At 39.7% G+C, this 15749-nt stretch overlaps 1 protein-coding gene across 1 annotated transcript in view; it reads left to right on the forward strand.

Annotated features, from left to right (window-relative positions):
* LOC124167532 (general transcription and DNA repair factor IIH helicase subunit XPD) overlaps nucleotides 1-15749 on the forward strand; it is a 33638-nt gene that overhangs the window by 9660 nt on the left and 8229 nt on the right. The window contains exons 8-13 of the mRNA XM_046545478.1: nucleotides 2671-2859; nucleotides 3670-3841; nucleotides 4218-4393; nucleotides 7608-7710; nucleotides 12428-12604; nucleotides 13081-13191. Of these exons, the coding sequence (XP_046401434.1) occupies nucleotides 2671-2859; nucleotides 3670-3841; nucleotides 4218-4393; nucleotides 7608-7710; nucleotides 12428-12604; nucleotides 13081-13191 (928 nt within the window). The remainder of the gene's footprint in view (nucleotides 1-2670; nucleotides 2860-3669; nucleotides 3842-4217; nucleotides 4394-7607; nucleotides 7711-12427; nucleotides 12605-13080; nucleotides 13192-15749) is intronic.

Below are 15749 nucleotides of genomic sequence, written 5' to 3' on the forward strand. Positions count from 1 at the left end.
ATTTATCAAGGTTTGCTTTAATAAAGTTGGCACATGTCAGGATATAGAGAGAAGGGAGTGTTAGGATTTTGATGCAGCAAAGAGGGACTTGCCAGGGGTGCGGATAGGAACTTGATGCATAGTCTTAATTGCCTTTTTCTGAGCAGAAAAGGCTTTTTTGGCAGCAGTTGAATTTCCCCAAAGCAATATTCCATAGGAAATATGAGCATGTACTTTGGCATATTAAACCATTTTCAGGGTTTCAAATGACACAATAGGAGATAATTTCCTGATCATATAAGTTCCCACAGAAATTTTATTGATTATGGCCTGAATATGAGGATACCAATCGAGGCCATCTGAGATTAGGAACCCCAGGAACTTTGTTGAAGTTACATTTGTGGAGTGATTAATATTATTAATATGAGGGAGAAGAACTCTCTTGTCAGAGCTTTTAATGAGAAATTGTATGAAGAGAGTTTTATCTTCATTAATAATGAGGTTGTTGTTTTTACACCACTAATGCATTTCCTTAATGGTCAAAGTAGTGATGTCCACCAAATATTGAGCACTTTTGGCTGTGACAATGGTGGAGGTGTCATCTGCATAAAGAATGGTTCTACCATGTGACAAGTGATTCGGAAGGTCATTAATAAAAAGTAAAAAAAAGCAGTGGACCAAGGAGAGATCCTTGAGGTACTCCTCTGGTTAGTTTCAAGGGACCAGATTTTATAGTTGAGGATCCATATGGATAACAAACAACTTGTTGTCTGTCACTTAAGTAGGACATAATCCATTTTAGGGCAGGACCAGTGATGCCAAGAGTGATGAGCTTGTTTTTTAGGATACTATGATCAATTAGGTCAAAGGCCTTAGTTAAGTCAAAGAAAATTCCTACAGTTAGGAGTTTGTCATTTAGGCCAAGTAAGATGTTATCAACTAGCTCAAAAGAGGCAGAGATAGTGGATTTGCCAGGTCTAAAACCATGCTGGTTGTCACAGAGTGAGTTGCAAGATAGTAAATAGCCCAGCAGTCGTGTATAAAATAATTTTTCAAATAGCTTGGAGAAAACTGACAAAATAGATATTGGTCTGTAGTTATCAGCTGTTTTTGTGATATATGATTTTTTTTAACTTAAGGCAGTAGTACAGGTTGTAAATGAGATGTCGTCTGACTTTTTTCTAAATGAACTCACTATCTCTATTGTTTTATGATGATTGGGTGGCTTACAATAGATTTGTGCAATGCTATGGCAAGTACTCTTGTTTGAGAGTGATACCTAATTCTTTACTATTGTTATGTTGCTGTGTATAGTGCCTGTGGTTTTTATGGTTGGGTAATATTTCATTTTATAATTATGAAAGAGTGACCAAATGAGGAAAACTTGTTTTTGGCATTGAAATTACGAATCAAACATTTAAATTACTTATCTTTCATTATATTCTTTCAGATTCTTTTTGTATATTCCAGTTTTGGGTCTGAGAGAAAGACCATAATTTTTAATTTGATCTTGGGAGCCTTTGTTTTCCAACACATATTAATGCTATAATAATAATAATAATGATAATAAAACATCTTTATTGGGTGAATTTTAATGCTATGAGGTTAGAGTAAGTGTAAAAAATAGCAAAATAATTTTTCCTTTTGTAGGTTGTTTTTTCCTCTCGAGAAGAGAATGAAATCAGAACTGTCGTTTAATTGTGTAATTATTGTATACCATCATTATTTGAAGAAAAATTGATCATATCAGACTTAATGTATATACAGCAGACTCCCGATTATCCGGCTGCGGTTTATCCGGGTTGCGGATTATCCGTGCATGATTTTCACTCTCGCTCAATTTTTTCCGCTATCTTTATTTTTAAAAATAAAATCGGACGCATAATCATCGGAATTACTGAATTAATGCTAGGATACATCAGACTTATTATTTCCGTTATATTCCCCTTCGTAAAATTGAAGCGATCGCGCGTTAGCTGCATTAACGGGAGTGCCGTGTTTCTGTTTTCCAAGCTTCGCCGTGTGCGACTGCGCTCCGTGATCACGGATACATGTCCCGTAGCAGTTGCAACCCGGGAAACATGAGCGAGACGCGACTACGTGGCATGGTGACTGATAGTGTAGTTACCGACGTCGAGCAGTGGTTTTGAAGCATTCGTGCAAACCACTTTACTGTATCCGTGATTACACAACCACGGATGTGTGGTTTTCGAAACCAGGCCTTACATGGAGCATTAATAACACGAGTACAACCATGTTGTGCGTCGCTAAAAAGATCGCGAACTGGCGAAGAAAGATCTCATTGAGTCCGGAAAGCACTCTTAAATAACAGAATAACTCCATAAATAATAATTTATTGTTTATTGTACGTAAATGATGAACATTACAAGACATTAAAGTGAAAGTTTGGATTATCCGTGTTTTCCGATTATTCGTGCCGTCTCTCCCCATCATTAGCCATTGGGATAATCGGGAGTGTACTGTAGTTTGATGTTATCTGCAAATTAGTAATCACATTTTCTTTTATTCTCTTGTGTCTTCTCCCTCTCAGAGCGCTGAAAAGACCTTTTATCATATGTATATTTAAACTTCATATCACTTGGTTTTAATTTCCTTCTCAATGCAGTGTATCATATTGATCATCAAGAGTAAATATGTGAGAATTTAGTTTTGATATTCTCTTATTTTCAGGTTTTGTGCAGAAAGACTGGCATCTCTCCTTCGTACTTTAGAAATTGCAGATCTGACTGATTTCTCACCAATTGTCCTGATCACTCACCTCGCGACTCTTGTCTCAACATACACAAAAGGGTTCACAATTATAGTTGAACCTTTTGATGACAAAACACCTTCTGTTCCCAATCCTATATTGTATTTCAGGTAAGTCTATGTGACTTTATATGCACAAAAATTATTTCTCCTGCTTTATTTTTAACTTCATGTATTCTGTGATCATTATCTGGTGGTTCAATTCAAGTTTGAAGTTTAGAGGCCCATAACATTCTGTTTTTTGGAGCATGATATCCTTATGAGATGAAACTTACTGAATCACTTACTAATGAATGCACATCCCAAGCTGCTTGTGGTATAGCAGAAAAATTTCTGGGATATATGTGGATAACTCCATTGCAATGTGTGGGTTATTAAAAGAAATGATTATTTCAAGAAAACAATTATGTATTGGGATTATTTTTACCCCATTTTAGTTTACTTGTGTTGGTTAAGGTTTTCTTGTTGAAATTTGCTATCTTATATAATCTCTACTCAGGCTTTTAGAATCTATCATCTCATTTTACCTGTTGTTTTCAGTGGGGTCTCTATAATTTAATCTTTTGATTGGATTCAAATTTTTAGATTGTGTCAATTATTACCATTTGCTTTGAGAATTAACTTATGAATAGCAAACTACGGTGACAAATTTATGAAATTTCAGATAATACTGTCTTTGGGTCAATCTATTTGAAATCAATGACACTCTTTGGATGTTTGAATCAATTTATATTTTTTAAATCTTTTTTCTACTTTCGGAGTAATTTTTTCATTTGTTACACCACTAAGACCAATGCTATTCTATGTATGGTACTTAGCAGCAATATGTAGACTAATGAAGCTATGTTGATATTCATATAACTAAAACATGATTTTTCTGTGTATGTTTAATGTGTTATAATTGACTTTTCTTTATTGTAGTTGCCTTGATTCATCCATTGCAATCAAGCCTGTTTTTGGCCGTTTTCAGACAGTGGTTATCACTTCTGGGACCTTATCACCACTGGATATGTATCCAAAGATCCTAGACTTTCACCCTGTTATTATGTCATCATTCACTATGACACTTGCCAGGCAATGCTTGCTACCAATGGTAAGTGTAAACCTCATCAATGAAGCCGTTAGCCTACCTATTAGCCATCGTTCCTTTGATTCATAGTCAGTCAGAGTTGAAGCCCAAGGTTAGTCTGGGCAGGTGGAAGGAACACTTGAATGTGAAGGAATCAGGCACCAGCCCAGGGAGAAAGAAGGAAAAAAATCCTCATTCTTGCATAAGCCCGTAGTGTCCTGTGTGCGCTACCCTTCTGCTGTCTTAAACACTCAAAAAAGTGTCCACATGCCTTAGAAGCAAGCTGTGCTTTTCCATCTGCTGTCATTGCCGAAAAGATAATATTTGATTGCATAAATTGAAGGCCCGTGATGAATTTTTCTGAAACACCCCATGTTTAAATAATATATTATTGTTGCAGATTGTTGCCAAAGGCAATGACCAAGTTGCCATTTCATCCAAGTTTGAAACTCGGGATGATGTGGCCGTGGTGAGAAATTATGGTCAACTGCTGGTGGAAGTTGCTTCCATTGTTCCAGATGGGGTCGTCTGTTTTTTTACATCCTACCTGTACTTAGAAAGTGTAGTTGCCAGCTGGTAAGTGTGGAAACATGCAGTTCAGCCCTAATTATAGCGGTGTAGTATTTTAAGCATATTCCAAAAAGACCTGTTTTATTACCGTATAAGCGTGTGTAAGAGGCACACCCCTATTTTGAGGAAGGAAGCTATAAAGAAAAAAAAAATTTTTATCCTATCGTGCGGTGTTGCAGATGTATGCCTGGAATTTCGACAGTTATCGAAATTTCCTCTTTCAGTACTATTTAAAAGAGGAAATTTTGATAACTGCGGCAGTAATAGCAGCATAAGAGGGAGTGGAAAGAGTTCCGATCGTCTCTTCACATACGCCATCGCTCTACGTTGCTTGTCCTACTCACGAACTATTTTGTTTAAAAGCTCTCGCAGGAGTATTGCAATAGAATTGCAGCCGTGGAAATTTTTAAGGCAAAACACGACAGGCACATAGCATGAACCTTGCCAAGAGATTGGACAACAATCGGGGCAATCTCAGCGCCGTAGGATAATAACCACGTCGTAGATTTAAGGCCCCATGCACACACACCGATTTTGGACAGCCGGTAAAATATCGGCCGTCCACATTCCAATAGTGAACAATGGGAGAGCATTGGAGCTTGCACACATACTGAACATGCGCCGGCTCCGGCTAAATGCCGGTTAGCAGCCGGCCATTGTCACTGTGGATTGCCGTCGCCGGCTCAAAAACATAGCAACTTATCGTTTGACCGGTAAAAATCCGGCGTGTGTGCTAGCATCGCTTCGCTGGTAAAATATTGGCCGATATTTTACCGGCCGTCCAAAATCGGTGTGTGAGCAAGGAGCCATTTTTTTCCTTTCCGGGACTCCACAGGAAAATAGATTATCAAGTTACAGGGGATCAATGGAAACGCGTTTCATCTCTACCCCATCTCACCAACTGACCTTTTTCGGTCTACCAGGTTCAATTCTCCGAGTTTCTGGAGGTCAAATGCTAGGTGAGTCACCTTCTGAGCTTGAAAATATATCTCGATATCTGTCAGCAATTGTATGACACGCACGAGGTTCTAAAAAGAATTAGACCTGACGCGACGTGTATCTGACAGCATTTAAGTTTTTTGAGCTCTAATTGATTGACACAAAGATTTATAGCTAAAACAAGGCTACTAATGTTCAACTTAGTCCTAACAGCACAATTTCGGAAGAAACAAGCGTAGCATAAGCGCATTCAAACAAGACGAGACGGACTGGAAACTTCAGGCAAAGCAAACTGCATATATCACATTGCTGCACCTTCGCCTCTTCGCTTTAAAGGCAACGACGTCACATGCAAGATTGGACTTGTTCTTCCCTTGCTCCTTCGTTCATAGCCTTGTAGCTTGAAATATGGAGGGGAGGGAGCGCGCTCCTTCCCCTCGTCCTGGCCTTCAGCACTAGTCCAACAATGAACACACTCATTCGAATTTTTTAAACCGCAGGTTTTGACACCAATATAATTTTCAGTTGCAAAAATCCTCATATTAGCGTCTGAAGATAATTTTTGAAAAATCCGGTGCTCAGCATAATGGAAATTGCTCGGCAAGACAGATGTTGACTATTAACCAGGTATGTCCTTCAAAACTACGCGTTTCTATACGTTTGATAAGCGGTTACTATATGCAGTATATATGGCGCGGGATGCCCACTCATGGCAGTAAATTTAGCATGCACTCCGGAGCAAATCACCCCGCGCAATCTTTTCAATGCTTACCTCTGGGGTACCGAAGTGTTGGCGCGATGCTTTCAAGAAATTCAAACAGGAGCATTTTAAAAATACGTCACTAAGGGAGAAACTCCCCTGCCTGCCGCTTGATTTTGACCCAGTGTTTCAGATGACTGACTCACGCTGAAAACCAAGGCCACTCAGTTCCCCTTGAACTTGCGACCGGGTAGGGGAGGGGGGGAAGATAAGAAGTTTGTGTAAGAGGCGCACCCCCATTTTCGGCAGCAATGTCTGGGAAAAAAGGTGTGCCTCTTAAACGCGCTTATACGGTAAGCTCACATAATATACTGTATTTCTCCAAATATAGTCCCCCCCCCCTTAATTTTGAGGCTTCATTTTTGAGAAAAGTTTAAAAAAATGCGTTTGAATATAGTCCCCCCCTTTACTTTTACCACGGGCATTTTTGTAAAAAAAAGGGGGGACTATATTCAGACATATACAGTAGTGGGTGACTTTGGCTAAAAGTGAGTTGCTATGAAGTAGATAGTTGAGAGAGTTCTCGGGCTTCCCACCATAGCTCCGAGGGTTGATTTTTCTCATGTTTTGAGGTAATGGTCATGGCACTTTGGGTGGCATCTCCAAGTGTATTCTGATGTTGAAGAACAATCTTTTGCTTCACTGGTGAATTTATGTAGCTGGAAGGTCTCTTGGGTGTCTCCCTTGTGAAGAAAATCCATGTTGACAGACGCTTTAAGGTCCAACTCATGCCTCATCCTCAGGCAGTGATCATCAGGATGTGATGATACTTGGTCATTTCCAGGAGGTAGAGGAACATGGGAACATACGTACATCAAAGCCTTGGTCAAGATGGATTCTCTCAGCTGGCTTGAAACCCAAGAGAACTTTCTCCTGTCCCTATGCTGCCATATGCTGCTTGAATTACATATTTTTTTTAGTCTTTCTTCAATGGCAATGCTGATATCAATATCTAGGAACCCCATCAAAAAATAAATTTGTAGTCTGAAGAATTTTACTGTTGGGAGCAAGTAGAACTGAAACAAAAATGGAACATTTAAAGAGTTTGCTCCGTGCCATTTTCCACCACAATTTTTAGCACAAATATGTGATTTTGTTTTGATATGATGTATGTACTTCATTTTTCTGTTGTAGCATGAGGGTTTAAAGGCATGAAAATTTTCAAATTCTATGTGCATCAAGTATCTGGGCTATGTGTTTCTTTCTTCTGTTATGATTTGGAGACTTTGGAGAATTTTTGCAAATGATCTTCAAGCTCCAATCATGTTATAATAAATGTCAAAGCTGTGACGTTACGCCCAATTACACCATCCTGCTGGCTTCTCTCTTCTTTTGCTGTGAAGTACATAAATGTATTTCATGGTGCATGGGTCATAAGGCCTTATCCAGTGTCCATTTTCTAGTCCTTTTGGATGCATTTCAGGGTACACAGTGGTGTAATTTGAGCAATCTATGTACAATGTGTAGTCATCTGGGTGTTATTATAAGTTAATTGCTTTCTCTCATTGCTCTGGCTCACAGGTATGACCAAGGTGTTATTGACTCTCTCCAGAGGCATAAACTCCTTTTCATTGAAACCCAAGATGCTGCTGAAACCTCTCTTGCTCTGCTAAATTATATAAAAGTAAGTATTTTTCCATTTAATTAACTATTTAAAACAACTGATTATGTATTGCATAATATTGTTCATTCATACTCACACATGTCAGTGATTCAACCTTGGGAATGGTTTACATGGGAGAGAATAGACGTCACCCCAGACTCTGGCATCCAAATACATATGTACCTCACTTTCAGTGTTGGGGGGCAAATTCCTTTCCTTGACCCAACTTTCACATGTGTAGAGGATTTTTGCTTGGGGGTGTGCTGGGACTTCAATATAAGAGATATCATTAATTGTTTGAGGCGTAACTTGGTGAAAGCGATTCATTATTAAATTAAGAAAGAAGAACTTTGTACTTTCACATTAATATTTATTCACGACCATGGTTTCAACGTTAGACGTCATCCTCAGGTGAACTCTACAGAGGTCCATCACATCCTTTTATACCACTCCTTGCCTGGTATAAAAGGATGTGATGGACCTCTGTAGAGTTCACCTGAGGATGACGTCTAACGTTGAAACCATGGTCGTGAATAAATATTAATGTGAAAGTACAAAGTTCTTCTTTCTTAATTTAATAAGAGATATCCTTAACCTTTGGTTTGAGCTCAGTTGGCCAAGTGCTTTACCCATGCTCCCCCTAACTCATGCTAACCTTTCTGTTTCATTGGCTTCCAACAGTTTTATATCCTGTGTAAATGTGACATTTGTATATCTATACAATTGCAAACTAAATTAGACTGTCTTAAAATCATACATGTACATTAGGGCAGATCGCAAAAATCGATTTTTTTCAAATTGATCTGGCGCAATGAAAAAAAGGTGTGGGACCGATCAAAAATAAGGCCTGAAAAATTTGAGACCTCTACGTGAACCCCTGACCCTCGCTCAGATGCAATTTAGGGGGGGAGGGTCAAAATTCGAAAAATATAATATTTCATGGTCATTCCCTATAGATTTCGCAGAGTTACTTATCATAAAGGGCAAAAATTTCGTGCATTTTGACGTATCTGCCACCGTTTACCCACAGAATACCTAATTTGAGTCCGCATCCACAAAGAAAATATTCCAACGCCCACGCAGCGTCGCGGATACATGAGCAGCAAGCCGATCCCGTCCCCTCCCCGCTCGCTTCTACCCCTCCCACGCCTCCAATACAGCAAAATTCATCCCGCGTGTGCTGCTAGGAGGGCGTTCATCTTTGATAATATAAATTAGAAGATGGTAGAAGGTAAAAAACAATGCGAAGTGAGACGACTTGTCCCTTATTTGGCGCCTCGTCGGCGTTAAAAAAATCGATGTTACCAAGTTTTAAGGCTGTTTTACACAGGGCACGGAATGGCGCACGTTAGAGCTGCATTAATTTCTAAAATGACGTGTAAATGCGCAAATGCAAGAACAAAATTAGAGCAGGGGCTATTTTGCCATCTCACGACCACGAATTCTCACATGTGTTCTAGCAAATCACCGCTTTACACGACGCAATTTTGCCTGCGCCTTCGTACACACGTCAGATTGTGCAAGTACGTGTCCCGTGTAAAACGGCCTTTATGGAAGTGATGAAATATTTTTAGATCTGCGAACGCAGGAAAGAAGCCTACGGTCTATGAAGATGCCTCTCGAGGGGCTATGAAGGTGTGGGAACTTAGGATATGCACTTCTATTCCGGTATTGTTCGACAGCTTTGACGAAATGGATTTTGGGTGAAGGCCGCCGGCGTCCCCTCCCCGCTCGCCTCTCGAACGCCCCCGATGCAACAAAATTCACACCAAGTGCGTCTGTCTTTGTTAGTCTTACTACTATTTGATGTTTCAGCATCGTCCGGAGAGGAATGAAAAAAAGTATGATCATGTCGAACTCGATCCTTCGCAGGACTCTCACGAAATTACAGAACATAGTACAGACCCAATCGGCCACGGAGCCACGTAGTGATAAGAGGTAAACGGTGAGTCCAAATATGAATCCAAAGATAGGAAAAACCTCGCCACGGAAGCAGAAAGAAAAACACACAGACAGCCCAATGTCTGTGGGGACGCGAATTACCTCAATACATTCCATCCGCTAATCTTAATTTCGATTGGGCACTTGCTCCTGGAGTTTGACTCCAGGTTCACTTGCTCAGTTGCGTCCGTGTCCGTCCTCGTCGGCTCGCCGCCAAGGCAACGGATGCAGGTTGCTTCATGTGCCAACCTTCCAAGTTTACTCCGACCCGGCCCCATCAATTAAGCGGGTCTCGTAAGTATCTCCACATTATTGAAAACGATAGAATATTCGGGTAATACGAAAAAGGATTTGATGGAGCAGATTACCTGATTGAAATATTTTCCATATTATTGGTGCACTGATATTTCGGTAAAAACGTAAAATGATATCTGCAGAAAGCAAAAAGAGAATTTTCTCTATTCAAAATTTTAGTACGGCAGCAGTTTTTAATTAAGTCAATATGAGTTAAAGTGGAAAAAAATGTTACTGCTATACTATGTAACTGAAAAATATTGATCCGCAGAGGTTCGAACTGCTGACTTGGGATTGCTGCCGTGGTAAGTCTTCTCCTTAACCACTGGTCCATCTCACACGTTAACTCCATTGTGGATTAATTGCGAGCTTTGTCAAGCAAGGAATGAACCAGTCTTCTAGTGCCACTATATCAAGCTGATTTTAAACACTCACTGGCAATATTTACTGTGATATTGCGGCGGATATTTTATTGTATGTCATGTTTGCTGTCGCTGATCGAAAAGCTTCAGCGTTAATTGTAAGACAATATACCTACTTCGACGGATCGGCCAACTTACGAGAGAAGGTAAATTGATGTTCTGGACGTAGATGTATTATCTAGCGGAAGCTGCATAAATTATTTGGTATTAAACATTGCACACATCCCGCATACATTTCCCTTTAACGATGTTGTTATAAAAACATTACGGGAGGTGGGAATGCTTGATTGTTTCTGGCTTTACTTTGTGAAAATCCATTCTTAATAATAAAACGTTATTGTACTTTTCCACACGATTTAATTAATACGACCGGTTTCGTCGCAGAGGTGACATCATCAGGTACAGAAACCGTTATAATAACAGTTATTTTGTTCTTGTTTATCTGGTTGCTATTACGTTGGTAGGGGAGGGTTGCGTTGGGGTTGGAACGTCACTCAGCTTCAGGGGAATCTCTAAGAGCGGGGAATAGTTTACAAAAATATTTTCATTTGCTAAAATTCCATTTTTTATATGCTTCCTTATCTCCAACTCCTCCAAGCAGTCCATCCTTCTTCCCTTTCCCTCAAGGTGGAGAATTTCCGGAACAAAATTGCTCCTGTGGTCACTCTCCCATAGATCCCCTCCGACTCCCGCCACCACCCCTCTCATAAGCTAGCCGCCTTTCATGCCATGTTAAACAGAGTACTCAACATCCCCCTCTCTGCCGAGAACTTCGCCATGGAAATCAAAACCATCAAAAACATTGCAGTTAAAAACAGATACGAAGAAAGTGTCATAGATAAATTGTTAAGGAAGAAATACTCCCTCCGGGCACAGAAAATTATATACCATTCATCCATTCATAATGAGCGTAAGAAACGCTGGTGCAAACTGAGTTATTATGGAAATATTTCACAGGCAACCGCAAACCTTTTTCCCAGAGAAGACTTTAAAATAGCATATTATAACACATCTAACTTAAGGGTGTTATTATGCAATACAAAAGATAAAATTGACTTAAATGATAGAAGTGGAATTTACAGACTTAAGTGCAGTGACTGTGAGACCTGTTACATAGGCCAGACTGGACGTTCGTTCCGAGTAAGAGCAGCGGAACACGGAAGGCATTTGAGAAACGGGGAGTTAGAAAAATCGCATTTCGCGAAACATCTATGGGAGAGTGACCACAGGAGCAATTTTGTTCCGGAAATTCTCCACCTTGAGGGAAAGGGAAGAAGGATGGACTGCTTGGAGGAGTTGGAGATAAGGAAGCATATAAAAAATGGAATTTTAGCAAATGAAAATATTTTTGTAAACTATTCCCCGCTCTTGGAGATTCCCCTGAAGCTGCGTGACGTTCCAACCCCAATGCAACCCTCCCCTACCAACATAATAGCAGCCAGATAAACAAGAACAAAATAACTGTTATTATAACGGTTTCTGTACCTGATGATGTCGCCTCTGCGACGAAACCGGTCGTATTAATTAAATCATGTGGAAAAGTACAATAACGTTTTATTATTAAGGTGGGAATGCTGTTCAAATTTCCCTCCCACTGGTACAATAGAAAATGCCAAAACTCGATTTCCAAACTGCGGCGAAAGTGGCGCCGCTCCATTTGTTGCAATACTTTTGAATCCGACTGTACATGTGTGGTACAAATCATCAGCATACTTGTTGTGAATCATTCTTGTAATATTAGAAAACAATCACAGGTTAAAAATTGGTGGACATGATAGTACAATTACTCGGATATGGAGAAATCATTTACTTTGGTGGAATAAAGAGCTTAAGTGGTTAGGGAAGGCAACATGTATTTCTGTATTTTGAGTACTTGGCCATGTACTTGAATGTATAAAATCTAATTGATTATAATTTCAACATATCCTTCTCATTTTCATTGTGGTACAAGTACAAAGGAAGTGTTGAATGTACTTGTACACAGTCATATGAGTGGACCTTGCATTTTTTCATAAATTTGTAGGATGTGTTTCTCTTGTGCGTACATATTTACAGCTGCTGTTTTTATTTATAATGCACAGGCCTGTGAGAGTGGACGAGGCGCTATATTGCTGTCAGTTGCTCGAGGGAAAGTGTCTGAAGGAGTTGACTTTGACCATCACTTGGGCCGTGCAGTGCTTATGTTTGGCATTCCTTATGTCTACACTCAGTCACGAATTTTAAAGGCTAGGCTGGAGTACTTGAGAGATCAGTTCCAGGTAAATGCATTACTGCAATACTGTCATCACAGGGCACATATTTCCCCCTGAAACCAGAAGTCTGATTCTATGATAAAAGTATGCAATTAAGTTCGTGTCCTCTATAGTTTCTGCTGCTCCATGAGTTGAGTGATTTCAATATTATTATTTCATTCCCGGAATAAATTTTGTTTTGGTTGGCTCTCATAGTGTGAAGGTGGCTTTACACTATCTTTCAAATAATAAGAACCCCCCAGATTACAGGCCCATTGCCGTCTTGTGAACCATCATTGTAGTGTAATAGATGGTAGGAAGAAAACCCAGCATACGGGCTAAAAGCATTTATTTTCCTATTAAAAAAAGCAAGTGCAGATGCACTTATAAGTTTTGAATTCTATGATATTAGTGCCTTTTATCCTTAAGAATATTTCAATTTTTTTCTTTTTATTAATTGATTTAGTAATTTCCAAGCTTTAGTGTTTTTCTTCAATTTTCAGATCCGTGAGAATGATTTCCTGACATTTGATGCCATGAGGCATGCTGCTCAGTGTGTTGGGAGAGCGCTTAGAGGCAAAACAGATTATGGGATAATGATATTTGCTGATAAGGTCAGTATTGACTCCATATCTTGCTCTCTCTCAGTTTTGAGCAATTTAAAAGCTTTGTTGTTCAGTTAGCAGCTGATGTCCTTACACTTCCCTCTCCGAGGCTATGGAGGCAGATATGTAGTTGTTTGGAAGAGAAAAACCTTTGTGTATTGAATTTGGAAGGATTGGGAGGATGGTGACGTCGTTGTGTGGAAGCTCGGTGTATGGGTGTGCTCTTCAGGTTGTTAATTGTCGCAGGGTGATGCAAAGTTGTGTTTGCACAATGCACTTATACATACCTTTGCAAGTACATATATGGTTGGACAAATGCTTGGATAGATTCACTAAATTGAATTGGGGTATTTCCTAGACCTGCATTTTTACGTTTGCACAATTTCGGGTGTTTACATAGTGCAATTTTGATGGTGACTGTGTTTATGTGTCTACTGAAATGGATAAATGCATCATGTGGGCACACCTAAAGCGTTAATGTACATTGAAGATGTGAGTCACAAATACAGCCGGGGCAGTAGGGTCCTGTCAGGGAATTTATGCAGGGAAGTGAAATTCTGTCCACAGTAACTAATAAAGCAAGACTATAGCATGTAAAGCCCCTTTTCATGGCTTATTGACTCTCCCACGAATGGATTCAAAGTCCTCCAGAAGAGCTGGATGGCTGGCATTTTCCACAGAGGTGAGGTACGGGTAATAATTCCAAAATGAATTTGTAAAATCCCAAATTTCCACACCCCGAATAAAATCAAAATGAGAAGCATTCTTGGTTTTCCTTCCATGCCTCTGCTTTTAGGCCTCTAATTTCTAGTGTACTTGGGGATCTTAACTTTGGTTAATCATTAGGCTTGTGGGAGAATAGGTGCTCTCTTTGGGGTGCTTATTAACACCTGGAATCTGGAGAAAGATTCCTTGAACGCGAACTTCAACCAACAAACATACAAACATTACATGTGTATATGCAACGTGAGTGATGATAGTATATATAGGAATTTTTCTGATGACCCAATGTGGGATTTTTTCCCGATTCAGCCACAGATTACGAATTTTGCATCAAAAGTGACAACCAGATTAGTTTCCTTTTAAAAGATGGAATATCAATTTATTCTGCCTATTTCCTTTCAAAAGTTATCAAAATGCATTCATCCCAGCACATATTTCAGTGGGTACAGTTGAGTCAATGGCCTTAAATGCCAAAATTATGCGAGCGATAGGTCATAGGATAGGATATTCTGTTGCATTTGGGTGTCTTCATGGAAGGGCAAAAAATTTTTACCCCTGAAATGCCAGTATCTTTGAATTATGCACCTTCAGCACCTAAACTATAACTTTTTATGGAATACAGAATGAATTAATGTCTGATTACCCACTGTTTACCCCCTGCTGGATTCATCCATGATAAGCTGAAAGAAGATATAAGAAGCATTCAGACCGTGCTGGTGTTCCTGCTTCTGATAGCATAGCATAGCTTGTGACAGCACCAATTGTATGTGTGAAAACAAGGCTATAGAGGAGAGATGGGTCGCTTCCGGTACCCAGTTCTCGGTACTGTTGGTTCTTGGGCAGAGGAACCGGTATCGAGAACCGATTGCATAAAGTTGGTACTTTGGAACTGGCTTGGAACGGTGGCGAGGATTTGGATTTGGCACCCAAAGCCAAAATAGTCTGCAGTGTATTCAAGGCCAAAAAGTGAAAAAAAAATTATTAAAAAATGCATGTATTACTTTCTGATTGCATGGCGTTCACGTTTTTATTTTTCTTTTGAGAGTTACTCGCCAACACATGCATTTAGGGATTCATCAGTTTGTCGTTCTTGCCAAAATTGTATCATTTCCGTAGCTGCTTTTAAATGAGCTGACTATTCGCCTGCTGCCATCCACGACACAGCACCGTCCTTTCAACTTACCATAGGCCTCTATGGATGTATATAAACGAGTCAAATCTTGATGTTGACGGCATAGCACCCATTTCAATCCGGTCTGGCCATCTATGAAATACTGACATGCTACAATGAGGCCGCTTTCAGATGAAACAACTTTTCACCAGCCGCTGTTCACGTGAAATTCAGGCAGTTTTCACGCAAGACGACTCTGCAATGCCGTCTGCCATGCTGTGAATGGCAGCCTGCAGATAATCGTTACGTCTGGAAGTGGTATCATAATTGAATCATGTGCGTATGCTGTAATTCTTCGATGTACAAGTAAGATACGTTCTGAGAGCTTGATCGTAAGTTGATCAACCTATGCAAGGCATCAAAAATTGTGGTTATCATGCAGAATGCAACTCTGTATTACAATTTTGCATTAGCTCAGGGCTGCTCATTTTATCCTTGGTGTTGCGGTGCTGGCGTGTTGAGCAGTTTATTGTTGACGTTATAAGAATTGTGACGATGAAGCATACGAATAAGTTGTCAAATAAAGTAACAATTGAAGCTAACAATAAGTCTCAGAATACAGAATATATTTTGAACAGACTCACAAGTTACCGTATAAGCGCGTATAAGAGGCGCACCTTTTTTCCCCATAAATTGCAGCCGAAAATGGGGGTGCGCCTCTTACACTAACTTC

Source organism: Ischnura elegans, chromosome 11 (genome assembly GCF_921293095.1).
Source record: "Ischnura elegans chromosome 11, ioIscEleg1.1, whole genome shotgun sequence".
In the NCBI taxonomy this organism is placed as follows: domain Eukaryota; kingdom Metazoa; phylum Arthropoda; class Insecta; order Odonata; family Coenagrionidae; genus Ischnura; species Ischnura elegans.